The sequence below is a fragment of the Cladophialophora bantiana genome (assembly GCF_000835475.1).
Source record: "Cladophialophora bantiana CBS 173.52 unplaced genomic scaffold supercont1.21, whole genome shotgun sequence".
In the NCBI taxonomy this organism is placed as follows: domain Eukaryota; kingdom Fungi; phylum Ascomycota; class Eurotiomycetes; order Chaetothyriales; family Herpotrichiellaceae; genus Cladophialophora; species Cladophialophora bantiana.
The window spans coordinates 4,287-27,418 of record NW_015971595.1 but is presented as its reverse complement, the minus strand read 5'-3'; the positions used below and the strand labels follow the sequence as shown (position 1 = coordinate 27,418).

The 23,132-nt window shown below is 51.6% G+C and overlaps 8 protein-coding genes across 8 annotated transcripts; 3 read left to right on the top strand and 5 right to left on the bottom strand.

Moving 5' to 3' along the window:
• Positions 1–320: 320 nt before the first annotated feature.
• Positions 321–1,536, top strand: Z519_11117 (uncharacterized protein; the record flags this gene model as incomplete). The annotated part of the gene is made up of 2 exons (XM_016768830.1): positions 321–419; positions 511–1,536. 2 exons carry the CDS (start codon positions 321–323, stop codon positions 1,534–1,536), a joined length of 1,125 nt encoding a protein of 374 aa, XP_016614676.1.
• A 1,329-nt stretch (positions 1,537–2,865) lies between these two features.
• Positions 2,866–3,768, bottom strand: Z519_11116 (uncharacterized protein; the record flags this gene model as incomplete). Its single annotated transcript, XM_016768829.1, has 2 exons — positions 2,866–3,501; positions 3,688–3,768. 2 exons carry the CDS (start codon positions 3,766–3,768, stop codon positions 2,866–2,868), a joined length of 717 nt encoding a protein of 238 aa, XP_016614675.1.
• A 2,640-nt stretch (positions 3,769–6,408) lies between these two features.
• On the bottom strand, positions 6,409–6,918 carry Z519_11115 (uncharacterized protein; the record flags this gene model as incomplete). The annotated part of the gene is made up of 3 exons (XM_016768828.1): positions 6,409–6,464; positions 6,535–6,642; positions 6,726–6,918. The coding sequence occupies 3 exons, from the start codon at positions 6,916–6,918 to the stop codon at positions 6,409–6,411; spliced, it is 357 nt and encodes a 118-aa protein (XP_016614674.1).
• A 614-nt stretch (positions 6,919–7,532) lies between these two features.
• Z519_11114 (uncharacterized protein) lies at positions 7,533–8,779 on the bottom strand (the record flags this gene model as incomplete). Its single annotated transcript, XM_016768827.1, has 2 exons — positions 7,533–8,636; positions 8,720–8,779. The coding sequence occupies 2 exons, from the start codon at positions 8,777–8,779 to the stop codon at positions 7,533–7,535; spliced, it is 1,164 nt and encodes a 387-aa protein (XP_016614673.1).
• A 2,574-nt stretch (positions 8,780–11,353) lies between these two features.
• Positions 11,354–12,252, bottom strand: Z519_11113 (uncharacterized protein; the record flags this gene model as incomplete). The annotated part of the gene is made up of 3 exons (XM_016768826.1): positions 11,354–11,964; positions 12,024–12,171; positions 12,223–12,252. 3 exons carry the CDS (start codon positions 12,250–12,252, stop codon positions 11,354–11,356), a joined length of 789 nt encoding a protein of 262 aa, XP_016614672.1.
• Positions 12,253–12,588: 336 nt separating this feature from the next.
• Z519_11112 (uncharacterized protein) lies at positions 12,589–15,535 on the bottom strand (the record flags this gene model as incomplete). The annotated part of the gene is made up of 2 exons (XM_016768825.1): positions 12,589–15,001; positions 15,057–15,535. The coding sequence occupies 2 exons, from the start codon at positions 15,533–15,535 to the stop codon at positions 12,589–12,591; spliced, it is 2,892 nt and encodes a 963-aa protein (XP_016614671.1).
• Positions 15,536–16,399: 864 nt separating this feature from the next.
• Positions 16,400–17,394, top strand: Z519_11111 (uncharacterized protein; the record flags this gene model as incomplete). The annotated part of the gene is made up of 3 exons (XM_016768824.1): positions 16,400–16,808; positions 16,941–17,177; positions 17,240–17,394. The coding sequence occupies 3 exons, from the start codon at positions 16,400–16,402 to the stop codon at positions 17,392–17,394; spliced, it is 801 nt and encodes a 266-aa protein (XP_016614670.1).
• Positions 17,395–21,663: 4,269 nt separating this feature from the next.
• Positions 21,664–22,106, top strand: Z519_11110 (uncharacterized protein; the record flags this gene model as incomplete). Its single annotated transcript, XM_016768823.1, has 2 exons — positions 21,664–21,726; positions 21,780–22,106. The coding sequence occupies 2 exons, from the start codon at positions 21,664–21,666 to the stop codon at positions 22,104–22,106; spliced, it is 390 nt and encodes a 129-aa protein (XP_016614669.1).
• Between the last annotated feature and the right edge of the window lie 1,026 nt (positions 22,107–23,132).

Below are 23,132 nucleotides of genomic sequence, written 5' to 3'. Positions count from 1 at the left end.
GCAGTTGTTTAGATATCGGGAATTATAGCAGTGCAAGGCAGTGGTGGCAGCCTGCCAAGACCATGACGTCAATTATATCGTTATCGATAAGGGGGGACAGCAGCTCGCACCTCGTTTGCGCAGCGAACCAGTCTCAACACCAATGACAAAAAAAGTCACAGACTCTTCTCAAACACTCGATATACCACTATCATCGAGTGTCACTGCCGTCCGCCTTTCTTCTACACTTTAGCTACTCCATTGATTGGCCTCGAGTCCTCTCCCTAGCCTGCTGATACGGACGGTCATCTCCCGACACTTTCTTCATTGCACCTCCGGCAATGGCGCCGACTCCGGTCACCATCATTACAGGCTTTCTAGGTGCCGGAAAGACAACATTGATACTGAATCTTATTCCACAACTCCCAAAGACCTACAAAGTAAGTGTCAAATCACCGTGAATGCAGAGAGGGGCCGACCAACCTGATCAGGGCTGCCCTTGCCTTAGTCCATATTCTAACGGGAGCACAGCTGGCGCTGCTAAAGAACGAGTTTGGCGATGTTGCCGTAGACTCACAACTTGCTGGCTCGGCCTCCATCTCCGGTGTCCGCGAGCTCTTGAACGGATGTATTTGCTGTAACCTCGTTGGCCAACTGAGTGATGCCCTTTTCCAGCTCAGGGATTCCGCTGCACCCAGCAGAATCATCATCGAAACGTCCGGATCCGCCTTCCCTGCTACCCTTGCCATGGAAGTAAACCGTGTATCGCGAGAGAACCCGGGCTCATTCACACTTGACGGGGTCATCAGCGTTATCGACGTCGAGAACTGGAAAGGCTACGATGACACCAGTTACACGGCAAAGATGCAAGCCAAGTACACCGATTTGATCGTCTTCAACAAGTGGGAGCTCGTCGATGAGCGTATGTTTGATGATGCGCTGGACCGCGTCGGCGATCTGGACGTCCAAGTCGCTTGGGTCAAAAGCCAAAGGGGGTGGGTCGATGTAGAAGTCATCATGGGCATCGACGGAGCCATGGTTCGAGATGAAGGGTTGCGCGGAGCGATCGAATTCCACGAAGACAATGCGCACGGAGACCACCACCATCATCATCATCATCAAGAAGAAGTCGAAGTTCTGAGCGTTGTTCTGACTAATGAGGACATGACCAAACCGCCCCAGAGTGTTGTGCTGGAATCCTTCGAGGACATGCTCCTTTCTGCACCCAAAGATGAAATCTACCGCATTAAGGGGCTTGTACTTTCCTCTCGACCACCGCCGGACTCCACAGGCGATCGAAAACCCAGCATTGCGGTCGACTCTGAGGGACAAAGTCTGTATGTTTTGAATTGGGCTTTTGGACGGTGGACATATACGCCACTTCCTAGCACGGCTTTTAGTGCCATGGAAAAAGCCAGCGCTCGGCTGACCTTGATTCTAGCCCGGGGAGAATCAGGCAAATGGATCAGACGACTAGAGAAAGGCGATTTCATTGCTCTTGAGGGGGAAGGAGGACAGGAGGAAAAGGGCTCGCTGAAGATTGACAAGATAGAGTGATTACGGACGAGCAGTTGACGAGAAGCTGTTTTCAACAGCACGACCAAATGACTATGACAACAGCACAGCGGCGAGATGCAAGCCATTACTTCGAACCGTCTAACGACCCAAACAAACAAACCTTCTGAGCAACGAACGAAACATCACATATCTTCATATCATGACCTCAAGTTCTAGCTTTCCTGCCTGCGAATCAGCTTGCTTAATTGCTTGCAGTCCCAAGCGAACAATCCTGACAAGCAGTTTTCGATGTCAACACCGCCCACCTGAAGATGAACACCTTTGTTCTACTTCCGCCTTCCTCGATTCCATCCCGCAAAGCAAGTCACGCGCAATCGCAGGCAATGAGGTTATACCTGACTAAAGGTCTGAGACTACTGTTGCGGACGGTTATTGCCAGTCCGCCGCATCGTTGTGAAAAGATGCTTGTATCGGACTGTCTGAGAATAACGAGGACCCCTACCGTCTCCCAACTTGGGCACTGAGTCATTCAGTGCAATCGGGTCTATCTCTTGGCCTGTCTTCCATGGTTGCGTCTCAGGTCAAGCGATTTTGATGACAAGAAGACTCCGTATCACCCGGCTGCTTGTCGACACGATTACCAGAACTTCATTTCCCGGGCTGGCGGACGCATGCCATGGTGTCAAAATCCGCTTATTGCTGGCTGAATTGGGGTGACAGGCTCCAGGCTCTGTGGCCGGGACATCACTTGATCAACCAGTACCTCGAATGAAGATGAGGCAACATGGTCTATTGGACACACCTGAAGCCGCAGCACTCTTCATAGCCTTCCCGCGAGATTTTTCGGGTAAGTTACATCAACGGGAGCTTTTCAAGTCACCAAGCTTCGATTTTCAGACGAGGTTCTTTACTCATCAAAGACTAGAGGGTTTGAAAGAATAGACCTACGTTGATAGAGATAACGACATGCTTTTCGGGGAGGTTTCTTTGATGCTCTTACGGACAAAAAGGTTGGCTATGAACAACGAGAAAGCATGGTAGGAACTGGACAGGGGACCACCTGGGCTAGATTTCTTGGGGGCTTTAGAAGCAATGGCTATAGGGGGAAGACAAAAACTGGTGTCCAACTTCCATTTCGATCGCTCTGCCAATGCACGGAGCAGATCTTCAACCAGTCATTCTCACAGCGTGGAGCAATCTCATATATCTCCTCCCTCAAGCAGGTTGCGAGCACATACACATACACATACACAGAGAGAGACTCTTTCTCTATATTCCACCGTCCCATCCGTCCCTGCCCCCTCTCAAAATCGCCCTCAATCACCCCATCCACCCATCCATCCATCCACGCACCAAGACACCTTAAAATCACAACAAAGCCCTCACCTCCCCACGACCATCCAGACCCATGAACCTAACGACCTGGCCGAGATGGTCGAAGCCCCAGAAACCCTCGACTTGACCCTGGGCATTCTCGCACTGGAACCAGGGCAAGCCGAACGCGCCGTCCTCCATAGCCCGGTCCGTATTCGCCACCAACTGCTTCTTAACCTCTGCGTTGCCGAGACGGGCCACGTGCATTCTCACAACGTCCTCGCCCAGCACGGGGGCCAGCACGCGCGCGAAGACCGCCGGGTCCGCGATCTCAGACTCATTCGGCTCCGTCCACAGCGCCGCGTAGAGCGCGTCGAGTGCTTGGGTCAGCGTCGCCTGCTCCTGGGCCCCCGGTTGTCCTCCGCGCTCAACTTTGGCCTTCTCGTCGCTATCGGCCATCCACACGCTCGTCAAAAACCGCTGCACCTGGATCGTCGGCTTGGGAAAGCCTCTGGGAAAGCCCTCGGACATGGGGACGTGGAACTGGCGGGCCCAGCGCAGGCGCTCGGCCCCGATCCAGCGGTCCTTGTTGCGGATGTCGATTGGGGAGGTGTTGCCGCACAGCTTCATCAGCCCACCCAGCAGGATCGGGACGTATGTGATCTTCACATCTCGAAAGATGGGCGAGTGCTGTTTTATTTGCAAAAAGAGGGGAGCGAGGGTTAGTATTAAGTTTGGACTTGGACTTGAAGTTGGGACTGAGATTGAGATGTCTGTCTCTCGCCTGCCATCTTGCAGATGGGGGGAGACACCACATATATGTATGTTTCAAACCCGGCGATGCAGAGCAAGAGGGAAGTTGGAACGCAAACTCACGCGCAGGTAGTAATAGCCCAAGTACGCAAAAGGGCTGACGATGTCGACATAGAGGGTGATTTTCCCTCCTCCTCGAGCCATCGTGACCGATCGTCTAGAGTATTTTGCTTGTTTGGTTGTCTTTCTTTGACGCCACCCTGTGCTACGCCCTCGTCTGCGTGCACCGCTTGGAGGTTCGTGGCTGTTTCCTCTCCTCCTTGACTCGGATGCCGGATGTCGAGGCGACGGTGTATTTTACGTATGCTTGTATAGTTTATAGCTGCATGTATATGTGTATGTGTGCATATGTATATGTCTGGGCGCAGTTTTGCTCTTTTCTCCGTCGTCCGCAATATAGGTATATAGCTTTGGAGCCGAGGTTCGTCTCCCCTCTTGACCTCTAGAGGCCTCTCAACCTCTCCAAATATTGGCAAGGTGATACTACCTTCAACTAGCCTAATTAGGCCTATGCCACTTCAATCTTGGCATGCGGCAACCTGTCTCGCTGGCTTGCTGTCTTGCTCTCGGCTATCTCAATCAGTCAATCAACCTATTCGCCCAACCCCTACCTAGATTGCTTCAACATTGAAGTCTCATTTCCGTTTCCAGACCCTACCATCTCGCCACCTGACCTGAGCGACGACCAAGCTATTTTGAGTTGGGGATGAACTCGAGAAAGGGGTCGCCGAGGGGGTTATAACTCGGCTCTCAGGCTCCTAGTTCGCGGCGATTCGAAAGCTTCGCAAGAGTTCAGTTGTACGACCTCCTTAGCCTGATTTCTTGGTAGCTGGCGAGGACCTGATTGTAGAACGTGCCTCAACCTCGTTGTATTGGCACAGTCACGTACCTCCCTTCCATTAACTTATGTGGTAGATTCACTAAAAATTGAAATAAAACAGCTCTAAATACACCAAAAATCGCGCTTTGGAGGAAGCTCCGAAGAGAAATCTAAGCCGTGTCTAGATAGTACTAGTATTCTCATTATAGTAATGGAGCCTGACAGAGCGCAGCGGGCTACGTGCTGGGGGGTGTTTTCTGACTAGGATAGGCGTCCTAGCCCCTAGGCATGGTCCCTATAGGCGGTCTGTTTAGCTGAGTTGAACGAAGTTCTAGTTAAGACATGCATCCCTTATGGATGCCAAGGAAATAGGCGCCCAACCGAGGGAAGGGGAGAGAGCGTACTGTTTCAATCAAGGCTACGTGGCGGACGATCTTGCGATCTGGGGCAGTTTTCAGACACCAGGTGCTTTTCCCGGACGCAATAGCTTAATCGGAGTCGTACCTCCGGCCATTTGGTAGAGATGATCAATTCCTCTGCGTCACTTTCCGCGGTAGGGGCATCTACCGATCAATCAGAGATGGGTATCTCTATCCAGAGTGTCAGCGGCGTCGAGTTTTGATTTCTACTAAGAGGCGCGTCGGCAACCGCCCATAGGACGCGGCTCCAGAGTACCTTTATGGCTTTCGCTTCTTGCTCAAGACAAATCCTCTCTTCGCCGTAGACTCGGACGGTCGCGGCGACTTTGAATGCCTCGGCCTCGCCCAAATCGACCCACAACAATGCCATTCGGACGGTCAACCTTCAAGTTGTCGGCAAAGTGGAGTTACCAGAAAGTGACCAGGGAGGTTTTCCCTGGACCTGACAGCGTCGACAAACACGAGCACAATAGGACTAGGATACTTTGATTTCGACCTTGACTTTAATCCGGTATGCCTGCTCATTAGTCAAGCGCGGGGAGCTCTGCACGGGTCTTCGGTGGTTGCAACCAGCGAGCTAAATGAGAAAGGACGTTTTACCCGTAACGATTCAAAGAACTCTCTCTGCACGGCAGGGATGCATGGAAATATATGACGCCTTCCGATCGGGTCGCGCAAAGAGGTGGCACTCGATCCAATCGAGTCCTACTGTGCCCTCCGTGGGCATTACGCACTGGGGACTATGTGCTTCGATTACCGATTTGGGTCTAACAGTCAGGAGGGAAAGAGATTGGATCAACCAGGTCTGGACTGTCACCATCTCGCCTCCCACCTCGCCGACTTTTATAGGGCCAGCTTGTCCGAGGAGATGGGACATGGTCCACAAGGATCAGGATCGACGGATGCAATGGGGCTAGTCTCTAGTGTGATCAGTATATACACTGACAGATAGACTCGAAGGCCTACGGTACGTCTGCGTGCTCTATCTACCCGGTGTACGAACAGGGAATTTAACGCACACGTGATGTCAGGGAATCGACAGGTATCAGGTGTCCTGGCAAGGTCAAGTCGTCTGGGGATGCCGTAGGGTTCTGGGGCGAGAGATCTATGACATTGTGTGCACAACACTCTTCCGCTGATCTCTCTCTCTCTCTCTCTCTCACGCTACAGGTGAAAGATCTTACTTGGCAGGTTTCAACTCAGAAAGCGACAGGCGGCGTGTATCGCTGCACAGATATTGACAATATGCGGAGCAGGGGCAACAAGGAAAGAACTGCTGGCTTCTTGTGTTATGGCTAGGAATAGTCGCTCCGTTAGGCATGGCATGCTGATTGGCATAATGCGCGTAATGCGCGTAATGCGCGTAATGCGAATACTCTGTGGAGAGCCCTCCTCGAACCACATCTCGAAAAGCTGGCGCCTGACTCCCTTCCCTTCTGGCAAGCGCAGTATTCTTCTGTCCGAGTCTGTCATCTGCACGACTGGTCTGACGCCCTCACTTCTCCAGCTCTACTGTCACCCAATCATGATCGCTGCACAGATTCTTCAAAACTTTGTCTCTTTGTCCTTGACGGGGAAGTCCTTGCCAGTGGCAGACTTGTCTGTGATGGACGCTCCCTGTCAGCTCGCAGTCATTCCCGGTGGGGACGATGATGGGTTGTGGGCACTAACACTGGTTCCGAATGAAGTCGCTGATCTGCTCGTCTTTGGCTTGTTCAACCGCGGACTCGTTGTCTTGAGGGCCTTGACCGAGGAACTTCTCTTGGACGAAGTCGACTCCTGGCATTGAATGGCCTTGTTAACACATCACGACCCGCTGAAGAGGGAGCCCCGGGGTTCTTAGTCGACCATGGAAGTCTCACCCTTGTCAAGATAATCCTCTTTCTTCTCACTCTCCCGTCCTCCACCGGCAGCGGCATTGATCTTACCGCCCAATCCCCCGAGGAAGCCGCCACTACCGCTACCGGAAGCGCCCTGCTGGCCGCCGCTCTGCTTCTGTTGTTGCTCATTGTCGCCGCCAGTGAAGCTGTTGAGGGCACCTTTGAGTTGATCCATGACTGCGAGAGGGGGAAGCGAAGTCAAGTCGGTCCGAGGATAAATGTTTTACGAGGGTCTGCACTGGAGACGCTTGGCCAAGGTTAACAGTGAGAGGAAGAAGAGAAAGACAAAGCAGAGAGAAAAGAGCAAAATATAAGTCACCACCAACAGAAGGGTGTTATGGCTTCTTGGTGGGTCAGAGGCGTCACCAGCGGGCTCGACGAGAGCAAAGTCAGAGTGATCCAGAATGCCAAGCGGCTTGGTTTGCAGGTAAGAGAGCTCTGGGGATGGACGGGAATCTTGATACGAGCATGTACAGGCCAGGATGTCGTGGTTCAAGGTTGGACGAAGGCGTGGGTAGCGACGGGACGAGGCACAACTACTGTATGGCAAGAACAGAGCGCACCTGAGCGCACACCCAGAGCGAGGGGCTGCTGGGGGGCACAAGCACCATCGCAGCCAATGACGTCGCCCAAGCCGGATCGGATTAACTGATGCGGAATCGTTTCAGCTGGAGTCAATGAGTTAACTGCACAGCCACGCCCATCATTAGTGCCAACTTGCGCACCCAGTAGTCCCGTACTGGGCTCGTCGGTACTGTCCCAGCTGAAACCGCTGCAAGGGACAGTCACTCATGCCCCGTCCCTGGCCTCGCCATGGTCCTGACTAGCCCTCCTCTCAGCCTCCTCACTTTCTTCTTGCTCCATCTCCTTTTCCCAATCCTCCACCACTTGCTGCTGTTGGGCTTTCTTTTGCAGCTTCTCCTCCCTCTCCTGCTTCCTTTTCTTCGCTTCTGCCAGCCGACTTCCCAGCACTGTATACACCGGTCGTTGGCCGACCGGCATGACCTGGGGTGCTACAGCAGGTGCGGCTTTCTTGGCCACAACCTGAGACCATCCTTTTGATAGTGCTGCAATCGGTCTGCCTTGTTGTTGAAGGATCTTGGGCTCCAGATCCGAGGTGTCGAATTGACACAGGACAACCGATGCCCCGAGGTTATGTTTGGTCACCTCCCCAGCAATTGCCGGGTGCAGACTGGTAAGAAGAGTGACCAACTGCTCAGGAGTGTCCGACGAGAGGGTGGGCAACAGAGCGACGCCTTCATCGTTGGATAAAAAGATAATGTCAAACTCAGTAGTCGGCGCTGACTTCTTGACCAGAGGCCGCAGTTCGTCTTCCGTCAGTGCAAATCTGGGTTTGGTCAACAACAGTCCGTTATAGTCATGCTTGACCTCGTCTGCTTTTCGCTCCGGTGTTGATTGGATCGGGGCAACCGCATGTAATTGTGCTCGCTTGATTCTTGCAGCTTGAGCCAGAGTCTTCATGGGGGCGGACACAAATTTTGGCGTCTTGAACAACACAACATGTCGATGTGGCTCAGGATCCAGACTTTTGCCGTCGAACCCAAAGTCTTCGGCCAGGCTGTGGATAAAGGCTCGCTGCCAATTTCTCATGGGCGGAAACCGATATCTCTTCTCGTTTTCGTCCGCTGCAAAGAGCCGTAAGATTTCTTCCTGCTTGTGGGCCCATGCAACATCTTCCAGATACATATTCAGGGTGTCGGTGGAGTAAGGGACATGCTCGTCAGTGTGATCGTCAGGAATATGAAGCGCCAGTGCCAGTTTGCGATTTCTCTCCAGCCTGGCACATTCATCATCACACTTGAGTGAAGTTTGCCGACCCGGAGGCTCAGGCACATGCGCCCGCACATTGCACCTGACCTCTTCCTGTTTGCGCTGGCAGTCGCATGTAATCATCACCTTGAATGGACATGGTTTATCTTCCTTGCATGCCGAAGGAGCATGGCAAGGCTGCTCACAGGGATGCCCGCAGGTCTTCTTCGCCTTGCCGCACTCTTGCTGGCATTGTCGATGCGCATCTTCACATTCACCCGGCTTATGACATGTCTTCCGGCAGGTATGAGAGCCACATTTGAGCGGCTTCCCACAGACCAATCCGCACAACACATCAGCCCTCCAGCACGGCTGATTTTTCAATGTCTTTTTGCCGCAGAGACATTGCTTCTCGGTGAGAAATGGACACTTGGGGCATTCCTCCTCGTCTAAATGACAACTGTGTGCCACTAGAGGGTGGCCACAATCTTTCGTCCTGGTGCACGGGAAATTGCACGGCGGCGGTCGGGTGCCACACGGCAAAGGCGCCTGCAGGACAGTCCTACCACAGCCGCATGAGATGTCGTCAAATATGGCTTCTTTGCAGCTGGCGCAGGGTCCGCGATGGCAGAGATCTTGGCAGACGTGGTTTCCACACTTCAATTTGCGACCACATGGGCGAGTGCAGATGTGCTCTGCCTCGATATCCTGGTCGAAGGCCCGCAGCTCTCCAAGGGTAGCCACTTTGAGTTTTCTCTTGGTGGCTAGACGTTCAGATGCCTTGCGCTCCCCCGTGCAACAGCGTTCACCGCACTCGTGACGTCCACAATTCAAGGTAGCCTTGCACAAACGCGTGCACTGGGATGGTTCCTCGGTCGCTTCGTGGCAGATAACGTCAAACGAATTACGGCCACATCGACATGGCTTGGAGACTCTGAGCATGCAAGGACTGCAAATTCCAGTGTGACAAAGCTGCTTGCATTTGTGGCCACACCGTAGTGATCGTCCACATTCCTTTTTGCAGCTCGGGATCGGATCAGTACAGAGTTTTCGAAGCCCATTCTCGAGCTTAGCCAGAGGAGTCTTCCCACAGGGGCAGTGTGTCACAACGTCGACGGACCACGGGCAATGTGGTGTCGCTGTATCTTGCGGATGACATGATCTTTCACACCGGTGGGTTCCGCAGTCCATAAGCCTGTTGCATTGTTGACCGCAATCGAAGAGGCCAATCCAGTCACTGCTTGGTTTTTCCTCGCCTCGATCTTTGCATAGGATCTTCTTTTCCACCTTTCCACAGTAGCACCAGGCATCCAACTCAGTCGTACAAGCGCCACAGAGACCTTCATGACAAGGCCGTTGACATGTGTGTTCGCCGCACGGCATTATGTCGCCGCACACGGCGCCGCAGCTCCAGCCCGTCTCATAATTTGTTTCGACACATTGTCTCGTTGTTTCCTGCTCGCCACAGTAACAAGTCTGCCTGGGGCCCATTGCTCGACATGGCGGGCATGGGCCTGCGTGACAGACAACATCGCAAGGATGTGGACATGGTTTTGGGAATTTCCTCTCCCGGCCACAAGTCTGACCGCAAGAATGAGGAGGTAGACCCGTAACGTTCTTTGGATCGATTTCCTTCTCGCACCAGCAAGTGTATGCAGATGGAGAAGTGTCCTTGGGTAGGTTGCAACCGGGACATCTCCACTGCTTTCCTGCCTGCGTCTCTTCATCACTTTGGCCTGCAGAACGAGGAACAGCTGAGCCCTCATTTTTGGACCATCTCTTAATGCAGCCAATATGGAATACTGTCCAACACGTCCGACATGACCAGATTTTCGAGGATCGGCCGATTTCGTTTGTGCATATTGCGCACTCGTAGAGATTGCGAGAGATGTCCTCGTGAATTCGAGTGGCGATGTCCGGGGCTGTTGATCTGGTAATCGAGCCTCTGCGCTGCTCTGGCGTTCGAGTGGATATGTTCTTGTTGCGGGGGCGAGGAGGACGAGGCCTGGAGTCTCTGGGCTCTGAGCTTGCTTGGGGAGCCGGTGGAAGTGAGGATGGGACGAAAGGCGGTGCTTCTGCGTGTAGTTGTGTGAGGCGCCCACCAAAGGGTCTCGCTGCGGTCTGCCTGATAGGAACGGTAGTTTCTGGTTGAGAGGCCGTCAGCCCGCTGGGACCGCCTCTCCGTCTCCGTCTTTGCCCTCTGTTACTGTTGTTACGATTCGGTGCCGGTGCTGGTGCCTGCTGCACGGCTGGGCCTTCCATAGACAACGGATTGAGCGTGATCGATGCCCTGCAAGGCAGACTCGAGTGGTGGCAATTAAACGTGACAAGATGGCTAATACAAGCCTCTCGTAGTATTCCCAAAGGGAGCGGGAGAAGCAAAAAGGCTCAGTGCACAGGGAAAGACTAACGACAGAGAATAATTAATTGATGTTGTACAAGTATGGTTGGCAATTGGTGGCGGCTCTTCTACTTTTCTGGAGAAAGTTCAGCCTTTCTCCAAATTTCTGGCGGCGGCACGTCACCGGCACCGCAGCTCCGCCTTTGACTCACCGACGCCAAGAAATCACGAGGCTCTACCAAGGCTGACCAATCACCAGCAACTTCTCGAACGGTCCAGGCCATGTCGGGAACTCGCCATGGCTCCCTCTGGCGAGGATGACGCTTCCATGGTCTATTCAAGGAGCTAGCGAGTCCGTTATGACTCTCATGTCCGTGCTCGAAAGAGGGATTTGTTTGTTTGTGGATTTTTCAAGGCCTGCCGTCGGTAACCGCCCTGTGATGGAGTGCTCTGTCCCAAACTGAACGCCGTGCACCAGTCATGCCCATATGCATCCACCCTAGTTGACTTGCGTTCCGTATCCTCGAATCTGATCGGCGAATGCCCAACTTTGATTCTCCAGCTTCTCGTCTTCCTTGATCTCGACGCCATCTTTGGTCACCACCGCAATGCTGTACTTGTCCATGCTCCTAGCATCTCGGTAGAACAATACCTTCATGCATTCCTTGATGGCATTGATGGCCATCTCCTTGGTCACGTCTTTGACACTCTCTTCCTCATGGGGCATGAGTTTTCGCAGTAGAGGTTGTGCCAGATGTGCGCCGAACCCTGTTGCCAGTGTTGGAGCAGAGAAGGTCGTCCCCAGCAGATCCGCACTGGCCAAGAATGGCTTCTCTTCCTCATCCAGGCCAGCGACGAGCATCATGTTCCATAACGGGTTAAACTCGCTTCTCCTCTTATACATGACCTTGGAGAGATAGATATGGAGATTCCGTGCGTTCAGCGTGTGGCCAGATGAAGAGAGGTAGTTTTCTCGAATGTCCAGCGACTGCAGAAGCCGGTCAAGATATTGCATATCTGAAACGTCGCCACCGAAGCCAACCACAGTATTGGGAGGGAATGTCCGCAGACGCTTGACGTCCGTGAATCGCGCCAGGGAGCCATAGGATGCTGACAAGAATGTGTTAGCATGGTCGAAGGCAAGTGCAGCACCTGTCCCAAAAACATACCTAGATTGTCTGCTGCCACTACAACACCGTCCTTGAACTTGACCCCTAGTACGGACGTCCCTGTAACTGCGGGAGACTGCGTATGTGTCTGCGGCATCGACGTCTGAAGGTATGAAGAATCGTATGCGCCGTACACATCATCTCGGGGCTGCTCCAACGTTAGCTTCGTTGCTTTTTGGTGCGAAGGTACAGGACTCACTCGACCCCAGGCCTGAGGATAGTGATTCATTGCCGCAGATAACTTGCAGAGAAGTGCGAAGAAGTGGGAAGACGGATGCGAGCACAGGAATCAGATGGGAAATATGGGTGTCAAGTATGATCATTGATTGAGCCGCGTCAAGAAGTGCAGCCTTGCGTAGTTGATGTTCGGCAGAGCTGCCTATTGCGTCAGGCCCGTGGCAGGGGTTGTCTTCATGTTCAAACACCCAGAATCTCGCAGACACGGGGTAGTTAAAGCGACGCCAAGTTCCGGCTTATAATCGGGTATCATATTCTATGCCCAATGGCTTCATCCTGAACTTCGCTTATATCTAGATGGCCTTTTTGGCTGAGCCAATTCCCTTCATTATGTGTACATGCCAATCTCTTGCCTATGCATTTCTCCTTCATCCTGAGGAAGATTTTCGGGAGTCTCACTGCCACGAGCAGGCAACGGCGGACGTAGCCGTTCCTGCACCATTTCTGGCTTGCCGCCTTCACTCCCATCGTCATGTGACGGCGGATGGAGTTGCTCCTTCGATGATGTTGCAGTTGGCTCGTCTACCTCGTTGCCACGGTCCGGGAGTGGTGGAGCTTTCAGTTGCTCCTTCATCACTGTGGGTTCGCCGTGACCAAAAAATTCATCGTGATGTTCATCATTAGCTGGGCTCGTTGGTGCCGATTCCATTGGGGCCTCGACCACTAATACTTCATCTTCGACATCATCCTCGGCCTGCGCAGAGCCCTGTCTTTTGCGTCTTTCCGGAAGGGGTGGTTTAGGTGATGATTTAGCCGACATCGACTCGTGGGAGCCATCCATCTCTGGGCGCTTTGGTAGCAGTGGGGGTGGGACGGGTTTCCGTTTCGGCGCTAGGAATGAATTCGGCCTGCTTCTCTCGGGGGGAGGCAGAGGAACGCCCGGAGGTGGAAGCGGTCTTCCACGACCCATCGGCTCTCGAGGAGTGGGAGGACTCCCTGAAGCCTCATCCAAACTCCTCGGTGTTGTTGTCGCTTGAGCTTCGCGCTGTCGATTTCTTGCGAGCACCCCCCAACCCCATTTTTGTGCGGCCGCGGCGGCTGCATTGACTGATGCCAGTGCCTGTTTTCTATCTGCACTGGTCAACGACCTCGCGCCGAGCGAGAAGCCTTTCAGAGGCTTTTTCGCGTCTTGCGCAGAGGTTGGCCTCCCATCCTTTTGATCACCAGAGTCGGTAGATTGAATGGAAGCGCGGCTGGCATTTGTTAGGGTTCGTGGCAAAGAAGAAGATCTCCGACCGGATTGGTCATCTTGTTCACCCTCGTCTGACACCCCTGAGGCGTTGCTTGATGACCGCCCCTTCAAAGCTGCTGCAAGGGCCGACTCCACGGAAGGGGACCCAGCTGGGGAGCCGAGTTCCGACCCGTTTCCCGAGACCGACCTGGCCGATAGATCTTTGAGTATCGTGGCAACGCTCTCTCTATGTGTAGCAGGATCCGCGCCTCGAGTAGGTGTGTTGGCGTCAGCATGATTCGTAGTAATGGTGGGATCTGCGGCACTGGCGAACGAAGTCGATCGCATCAATCTGGGTGTCGACGAGTCGGTCTTGTCCACTGTCTCCGACTTCCTCTTGCCGAAAAGGTCATTCAAAGAAGCCATAGATTTCTTCGCAGAATTGAGCTTGCCCATGCCATTAGTCTCAATCAAGACTGGCATACTCATGACTCTCTCATCCTTGGATAGCTCCACCGGTGTGTCCACCCCCGAGCTTCCCCCTTCAACAACATCTTCAGGTTCCTCATCAGGAATCTCTGTAGTGGTCGTAGACAAGGGCTCTGTCTTCCAGATGCCACCGCGATATTTCTGATGTTTCGTGTCGAAGAAAGGCACGTCGTCCCAGAAGGGATGTACAATGCTCTCCGCCACAACTTCTCGGATTCTGCTTTCGATTGCCCGGAGTATGAAAGTGTATGTGATTTGCCGAGTACTGACAATGGGTTCAATGTCGAGTTCCAGTTGAGGCATTTTCTCAAAAGTGAACCATAAACGGTTGCTGGGGGGAGGTTTGCATCTGACCAAGACGTGACCCTGAAGTAGTTTGCATGTAACTGCCAGTACCATGTCAACTTCTCGGGCCTTGAAGCGCGTACCCAAATCAATTCGTGCAGTGGCTGCAATTTCAATCCTAACCCCTCCAGTGTAATCTACATCTGCTTCAACCGTGCAATCACCATTCACAGTCAAATCCTTTAATCTCGGATTTGTGAAGAATGGAGCACCAGTCCCCAAGTCAATTTTTCGCAGGCCCAGCTTGGTAATGAATGTGGGCTTTCTAACCCTTGAAATCTTCTTGGTGAGCTTTTCTCGGATAAAGCCTTCCAGATCTGGGGTCTTGTACATGGCCAGAAACACGCGGCCGATCATGGCATTAAGCCATCTTGTCTGCAGGTGCTCCTCCGACGAGTGTAATTTTTGTACCAGCAATACAATGTGTTCAACGTCAAACAGTTGCGGCCCCGGCGGCTCTTCGTTGTTGCTTTTCTCTTGGTTCTTCAGTATAGCATCGTAAAAGTCCTCTTTATCCGACTGGCTCTGCCCAAAGAGAAAGAATGGTAACGACGTTGCCTTGTCTCCTGATTGGCTTTTTTTCCGCCTCAGTCGAATTGCGTTGCGCTTGATCCATAGTTCTCCTTCTGGTATTTCTTCTCCACCAGCATAGATATCGACATCGTGGTGGTCAAGGGAGATGACATAGCGGACTTCCAATTGCTGTATGTCATCGTAAAGCATGAGATGTCCGTGCCTAGCTCGATCAGTCAGGCTTCATACCCGAATAGCAGATGTATATCGCAACGCACCTCAGAACCACATAGAAGACATTATTTGTTTTCCTAACATTCTTCCCTGCACCATCTTTGTTGGGTTCTATTGTTGGTTTCTGCGACCGGTCGAATATGCTGCGGTACATACTCTGGTAGACGCTGGGAGACTCCTGCACCGCGACGTCGCCCGTAGGTGTCGGCTTCTCTGGCGGCTTGCCAGGGACACCACCAGGCACATATTCTCTGCACACCGCGAAGTAGCCAGCGGCAACATCAGAGTCATGCTTTCGATGGAACTGCTCGGCGAGATCGTCGGTACCAGTCTTGAATGCAATCTTGTCATCTTCCGAGCGGATCAACTGTGCCGGATCGTCGTTAGACCTCGTCTTTTCCTTCTCATTTTCGGGTGGAGGGAGTGTGTAGTAGGCATAGAGGAATACGAGGGCGATCAGAAGCGGTACGAAGGTGAGACCACCGAGCACATAGACGAAGAGGAACCATTTTATTAGACCCATTTGCTAGCCACCGCATCGAAGAGACGCTGCTGGGGGGCGGCACAATCAAGTGGGAGCCATGAGGTAAATGCAGCGGAAAGATCAATCTGCTGCAAGACGAGCAATTGCACTGCGCACAAGAAAAGGGCAGTTAGACCTAATGAAGTCGCGGTGCAGGAAGCCAGGAACACGTTGAAGTGCGGCCTCCAAGACCTCCTCACCACAACCGCCGCCACCGCCGCCTAGTGACAGCCTTGGTGGCCTAGCGAATCGAATGACGTATTTCCACCATGCTGTTGAGCTGCCGAGGCTCCACTTGACCCGAACTTGTCGTGGACACGTGGTTGGACAAGGCTGAACATGACTGAACAAGGCTGAATCAGGCTATGGCCCTGTTGGCCTCTCCAACGCAGAAAGTTTCCCTATTCGTAGCCATGGCGCCTGCCCTTTTCTCTCCATGATACCGGTACCATGTAACTCATGCCAATGTTTTACAAGACGCGGATATTGTTCTAGATTGAAGCTTTGCTGCTTGGAAAAGAGCCACTTAACAGAGGAAGTGTGCAATGGACCCGGTCCTTTCGGAGAAGCCAGCGTTCCGCGCAGCCAGACAGGTCGTGTCGACCGGAGCCGGCAACACAGCACACGGCATGGGATAGCCTTCTCACAGTTCTAGAATTATGTTCATAATAACTTGATCGGATCCGGCTCAACTCGACACCCGTTGATCATATTCCCGAGTGAACATTGATGGTATCTAAAAGAGGGACCTGCCGTATTCATCTCTCGTTCGATTCTCGTTTGTGGAGGTAGCCAGAGATGAATTTGTTTTGATGCCACTCAGTTCTCTACGGACCGTTACATAATTCCATCTGCTGTCTCATAATGTCTACACTCGAACAATTGCGTCAGTTCACTACAATCGTATCCGACACCGCCGACTTCGAAAAACTTGGCCATTACCGCCCCCGGGACAATCCTTCACATATCTTGAACGCGGTAAAACTACAAAAGTACACACATACAATATCTGCAGCTGCATCGTACGGGATCTCGCAATCGCAAGACCTCGAAACTCGGGTTCAATATGCAAAACTACACCTGATGGAGTCCTTCGGCGTTGAGATTCTCAAGCGTACAGCTGGCCGTGCGTCTACTGAGGTGGATTCAACGTATTCTTTCGACCGCGACAGAACGATTGCCATGCCGAGGGACGTGGTTGGACTGTATGAGAAATTTGGAGTCTGCCGCGACCGGGTGCTGATCAAGATCGCGCCCACTGCAGGCCTGCCAGGTGCTTGAGCAGGAGGGCATACATTGTAACATGTCTGTCATGTTTTCAACGGTCCTAGCAAAACTCGCGGCGGAAGTGGGAGTGTCGGTCATATCACCTTTTGTTGGCCGGACCATGGACTGGTGGCAAAAGTATTTTCCCGGGACGGACTACACGAGTTGAAAGATCCGGGCGTCCAACTGGTGACCAATATATTCCATCATTACAAGAGTTTGGACATCAAGACGCAGATCATGGCAGCCAGTCTCAGGAATATTGACGTGTGCGTCGATCTCGCGAGTGTTGATCTCATGACCCTTAACGTCAGGTTACTCAAAGAGTTGAAGAATGCAGACTATGAAGTCAAAGCCCGTTTGCTTGTCGCTAATGGTAAACCTGCGAGCCCACCATCTCTAAACGGCTGTCGTGAGTCTTCAACTGACTTTGTTCAGGTGAGACCGGAGCTCACAAAGCGTCTCCTGAATATCTACTAGATGAAGCGAAATTCAGTATCGACCTCTTCATGGACGTAATGGCGACGGAAAAGATCAATGAGAGTCTGCGCATATTTCTCAACGACGGCGAGGAGCTGAAAAACTTGCTCTGACTCACGATCATCTCGCAGACAGGCGCTGGGCAAAACGGCCACCACAGGAGCGAACTGACGTAGATCATTAAAAGTGAGCGATATAGAATAGTGTCGAACTTGAACCATTCGACATTTCATATCTTGATATATCAGAGCTATGTCAAATTCATACAGACAAGATTAAAAGAATGCTACCCAAGTATGTGGTCTGGAAACCCCTAAGCCCCCTGTCTTTATACTGCTCCAGACCCACTGAACATGGAAATATCATACACCATTGAATTCCCTAACTCGAGCGTGGTCCAGTTTTCAAGAATTGTGCCGCCCGAAAGCCGGTCCAGGCTGCTAGGTCCAGGGTCTGAAGGATCCATGTACACGTCATGATGGAGGCTACCATTGTCCAGACTACACAGATTTGGGGCCTGTTGATCGGGTGGATGGAGGTCGTGCGGCCTTCTCATTTGCATCGGTGCAATCTGTTCCGGACACTCGATAGGCTCATCGGCTGACCGTTTAAGCATTCGCCGGACCTGAAGCACGAGACCTTGATAAGGATGGCTTTCTAACAACCCAAGGACTGATCTAACCTGCGTCGCTGTTCGAGCTCTGTCCAGATAATCCGGCCACTTGTGTGCGCGTTGAAGAGCCAAAATTACTGCTGGGCCATTAGCAGCTTCACAGCAGACGAACGAAGGACGTCTTCAGGGACGGTACACCGACGTAAAAATGTGAGCATCAGGGCCGAATACGTTGGCGCCCATCGAAAGTGCCACTGTAAGAACTCGAATGGATGATAAGATGGAGCTGGTCAGATATGACTTCCGTCGTACGAGGAATAACTTCATTCATAGTCGGCAAAATTGGTGAACTGCTGTTCTTGTGGAGTCGACCAAGAATGGAGCAGCAGATTGTGATCATAGCATAATTCTTCTGAGTCCGTAAGCTCACTCGATTAAGAGAGTGTCCATCTATATTATATGCTATGCCAAGTCAGCGCGCTTTATCCAGCTTCCAAGATCGCCATGCCATGAGTCGAGTGTAATCATTTGCTAGTTACCTGCTGCGGTAGGGAGTGAAAGTACCTTCGAAATGCATTTCCCAGTAATGGTACCATTCTTGTGCCTTCTCTTCAAACTCTTGGACGAGAGTTCCAGAAATGGCGGATATTGATATGGCTTTTTCGATATGGGATTGAATATGACCTGGTAGCTACATTAGACCGTTCGTCAGACATTGCATGCCGTAGCTTACTCCGGAGTTATACTGTAACAGAGCACTTCAGGGTTCGGCGTGCACGTGCAACAATGCACAGAGGCCTGTCCAGCAGATCGGGAATCGAGACCGCGTTTCTGGTTGATGCTGACAAGACAACACCACAACAAACACCACCCAGAGGGGCAGCGACTAGGGCTACGAACACCTAGCACAGCGGGGGCATCGAGGAACAGGATAGGACTGATAAAACACTCAGGAATTAGGTAGACGGCGCCAAAAAAAAAACGAATTCATGATCCTCTGCTAAACTGTCAAAAATTGGCCCTCTGACAGCACTGTAAACTGTCCTGCTCCCAGCGATCTAATTAGGTTTGACATGTGACCTGACAGACCTCTGCCTTGCCAGTCCACCACCAGCCCAGCACAGCCACGTCGCCTTGTTACAGTACAATCTCAATGGTAGAGATGAATCTCATGTCAGAGGGATAAGAGACAGGAAGATCCAGGTAATGCCTCAGCAAACATTGGTGAAGCTCGTCGATGCGCGGTTTTCGTGCTGTGCCAAACGCGAGCTCATGTTCGATGCAATACAAGATAAGCCATGTACGGTCCTTGCGGCCGCAAAACCGGGCTTTTCGACTATGAGGCGTCAAAGTGTCACCGCTGAGCAACTCATTCAGTGCGCAATCAAGACCCAATTCTAGGGCCATTTGATGAGCATGACCAATTGCAAACCGAGTCTTCTCCGCGTTTGCCGCAAGCAACGTCATTGCCTGTACACTCTCCAGACCTGGGCTCTCGAAGATGCTGTCGCACTCGCGACGACTGGCCTCTTGGAGACAAGCGTCTCGTACTCTTACCAGAAGGTCCGCTGAGACCTCATGTGAAACATCAGTTCTCTGCTTAAGGGCAATGAACAATATCGCGATCAGACAGAAAGGTGAGCGGTTTCGTAGAGTCGAAGGTATCCACTATAGGATCAAGAATTGGGATAAATGGGTTGCCACCCTCAAAATAGCTAGGTTAACGTCAAATCAGCAGCGGCATCAAGCTGTAAAGAGCACAGACTGCTTATGACGCGAAGAGAAATCGTGCTTGAGTCTCATCTGTGAAAATCTCCGAGGCTATATCGAGGAGGTAGTGATTTTCCATCAGATGCTGACCAACGTTGCCCAAGTTGAGCACTTCCGTCATCATCATCCTCGACAGAGCAGAAAGGTTCATTCGTGTGAGGCGACGTTGATCCATCGATTGAACAGCGGTGACAGGAACATTCAGGTGGCGATAATGCATGTAGTCAGCTTGTGATGTTGCGATCGAAGAATGTTGGTTGTCAGATGAAAATCTACTAGCACTTCCGGGTTCTCGTGCGGTGTCATCATTGTTCTGTACACGAAAAGGACTATTGAATCCAGGGGTTGCAGGGTAGGCACTTCAGCATTGCGCGACTGGCATGAGCTAGGAGGTTCTGTTGGATGCTCCCGCTGCTGAGGCCGTGTAGTCGTCGAAGATGACGAAATGTAAATCTTAAAAACTTCACTGGAGCCAACGGTCGGTTGGGCAACGGGCCGAATAGACGAAGTTGGAGTCCGTAGAGATTTTCGCGAGATCAACTCGGCTCTCTTTGGCAATCCGGGAGACAGACTTCAGCTCTTCTCTCAGTTGTAGAATTTCATCTTCTAACTCCACAAACCTGGACCGACAGACGAAGTTAGTGTAGGCAACCGAGGCGTCTGGAGCAGTTGAACATGCTTTCGTTTCTGAGTTCCGTTAGCAATGGCCGTGGCCGCTGCTTTCCTGCCTTCAAAAATGCACGGCAGTCCGGCATTGGTGCAACGAGGACATGGCGAATCCGGGCTTCCTGTGCATCTCATTTTTTTCTCGCCGGCAAGTCCGGCAAGCTTTTAGGCTGTGCCAAGGGATTGGGTCCGTAGTGATCTCTATGCCAGGACTCGATGATTGTCGAATCTGGTCCATGCTGCTGATACATAGAATACTCGAGTTCATTTTGTTCAAAGCTGTTCGACTCATCACTCGCTTGGGGCGAAGATGAAAGACACAAAACGTCCGAAGAGAAGTTGATGAATAGAGAATGATATTGCTTGGAGTTTCCCCCTCGCTGGGCAGCCTTGGCCCGGAAATCCAGCTTTTCCGGACCGGTGTTGACCTACCCGGACCCGGTGTTGTAGATCTGCTGCAAGGTATTGGTCAGTCCACCTATGTTTTGCCCCTGTCCAGAACCCTGGGGCCCATGGGGCACAGTTCTCCAGCAGTCCACTGCTGGCCTTTCTGCTATAAGAGGTCGAGATACCCTTAGGAACGGGCACGGGCTTCTGGTCTTTGGCACCATTTTCGATCAACTGGCAGCAAGATATCGCCCTGAATTATTTAAAAGATGCATAACATACCTTTTAAACATCCAGAAGTCGTTCTGGAGCACGAAGAAGGCGTTGGCGAAGTCCATTTGGTGAACCCTCTTCGGATCCAGGCATATTTGACCAGGTTGTGGTGAGTCCATACTGCTAAGAGCTTTTATATGCTACTCAATAATCCACAGGCCGATGCCACTGCTTTCGCGGCTCAACATAGCCTGGAAGATTATACCCAGGTCCTGCAAAAAGTAGCACTGCTAGTCCAAAACCAAGGCAGTTTATGACAAAGCCTTCCGTCTGGGTGGTACAGTTTTTGACTGTCTCTCTATGCATGCTCCAGCAACCTTGACGTTCTAACCGAAGAACAACGAAATACCCTGCAACGGGAAGCCGAGCACAGTTAGTCGCAACTTCCAGCTCTCGCACGATGGAATCAGCTGACAGGTCCGTATAATGGCATCCCCATCACGCACTCTATCGTTTGATCATACTTTGCACCATTGCGGCCGCCTTGAATGGCATGGATCTGGTCTCTATCAATGGTGCAAACATCTTTTTCCCAGAGCAGTTCGGTATCGACGGCCCTGGGAGGCAAACTTGGATCCTGGGACTAGTTAACAGCGCTCCATACCTTTGCTGCACCATTTTCAGTGTTTGGCTGACTGCTCCCCTGAATGGCCTAATGTGAAGACAAGGAGTCATGTTCGTGACCGCCTTCTTCTGCTTTACGGCGTATATCTCGTCTGCATGCACAAACTCATGGGTATATTTGTCGCCCTCGACCGTTGTGCGGATCCAGCTGACGTCTTACCGCAGTGGCATCTCATGATTGCACGGATCTTCCTTGGAGTTGGCATTGGGCCGAAAAGCGCAACATTGAGCATCTATGCAGCTGAGTGCGCACTAGCGAAAATCAGAGAAGCCTTACAATGTGTTGGCAAATCTGGGTTGTGTGATTTTTTCTCCACACGTAACAACCATTACCTCACCATCAATAGCTTTGGCATTATGCTTGGAACCGCCTGCAACATGGCATTCTACTATGTCCCAGACCGAAGTGGTGTTGGTTGGATTGAACTGGCGGCTTATGTTTGGAATCGCCGGACTGCCTGCGCTAGTTGTTCTAGCAATCGTATACACTAATCCTGAGTCGCCTAGGTGGCTTATGCTGAAAGGTCACTATCGAGAGGCCTTCAAAAGTCTCCAAGTTCTCCGGGGATCAGATATTCACACCGCTCGGGATCTCTACTACATTCACGTTCTCCTTGAGGAAGAAACCAAATATCAGGGACCTACGCAACGCAGTAGGTACAAAGGAATTGGAGTAGCTGAATGCCTTGTTCTATTCACGTAGCCCTATTGACAACGACTCAACGCTTGAGAAAAAGGAAGAGTTCTCTCTCAGCCGATTTAGGTGAGAGGAGACTCTTATAGCTTCCTCTCTTTCTGTCACGTGAAAAGGGTAAGGCAGCGTTAACCGATAGCCTTGTGCCTTAACCGTTCTTTGCCTTATCCTTTTCTTTTCTTTCTATACCGTTCACCCGATTCGGGTGAAGGGCGTAGAGTACTTAGGGACAACGGTGGGTTCGTGATAGTTACCCCCCCTCTAAAAAGCGGCTCGCCCTCGAGTCGCTGTGAGTATGAAGATAGCCTTGATCCATCGTATGGATAGGTCGTCTTAATTATTAATGACGAAGACAATGATATGGTAGTTAAATAGCTATTCACTGATAATAGTAAGTGATTAAATTCCTATTCGATTTAGGTGAGATAGCCGTTTTATATTGTTACAATAATACGAGTGAGGTTCAATTCACTTTAGCCTTTGCTTTAATTCTTAAGCCCTTTACTATGGCCTTCTTCGTCTCTTTCTTTCTCGTTTAGATTAACTATAAGATGTGTAAGTATTATCTACCCCACTCGGGTAAGAGACGCTACTAACATGTATATAGTCTCTTACGTACGAGAAAGTCCGGCTAAACACTTAGTCCTAGTTAGGCTGTGGTGCCAGCCTTATTAGTAAGAATTATGAGTTCTGCAATATTAGAACAATGATAGCGTACTAACGAAAGAAGCGCTTTCCGCGGTTTTGCGGATCCTCCGTCTACTCCTAGCTCGGAGTTAGTTTTTTCTGCCTTACCCTGCGACTAGACTTAGTCTAAGTCGTGT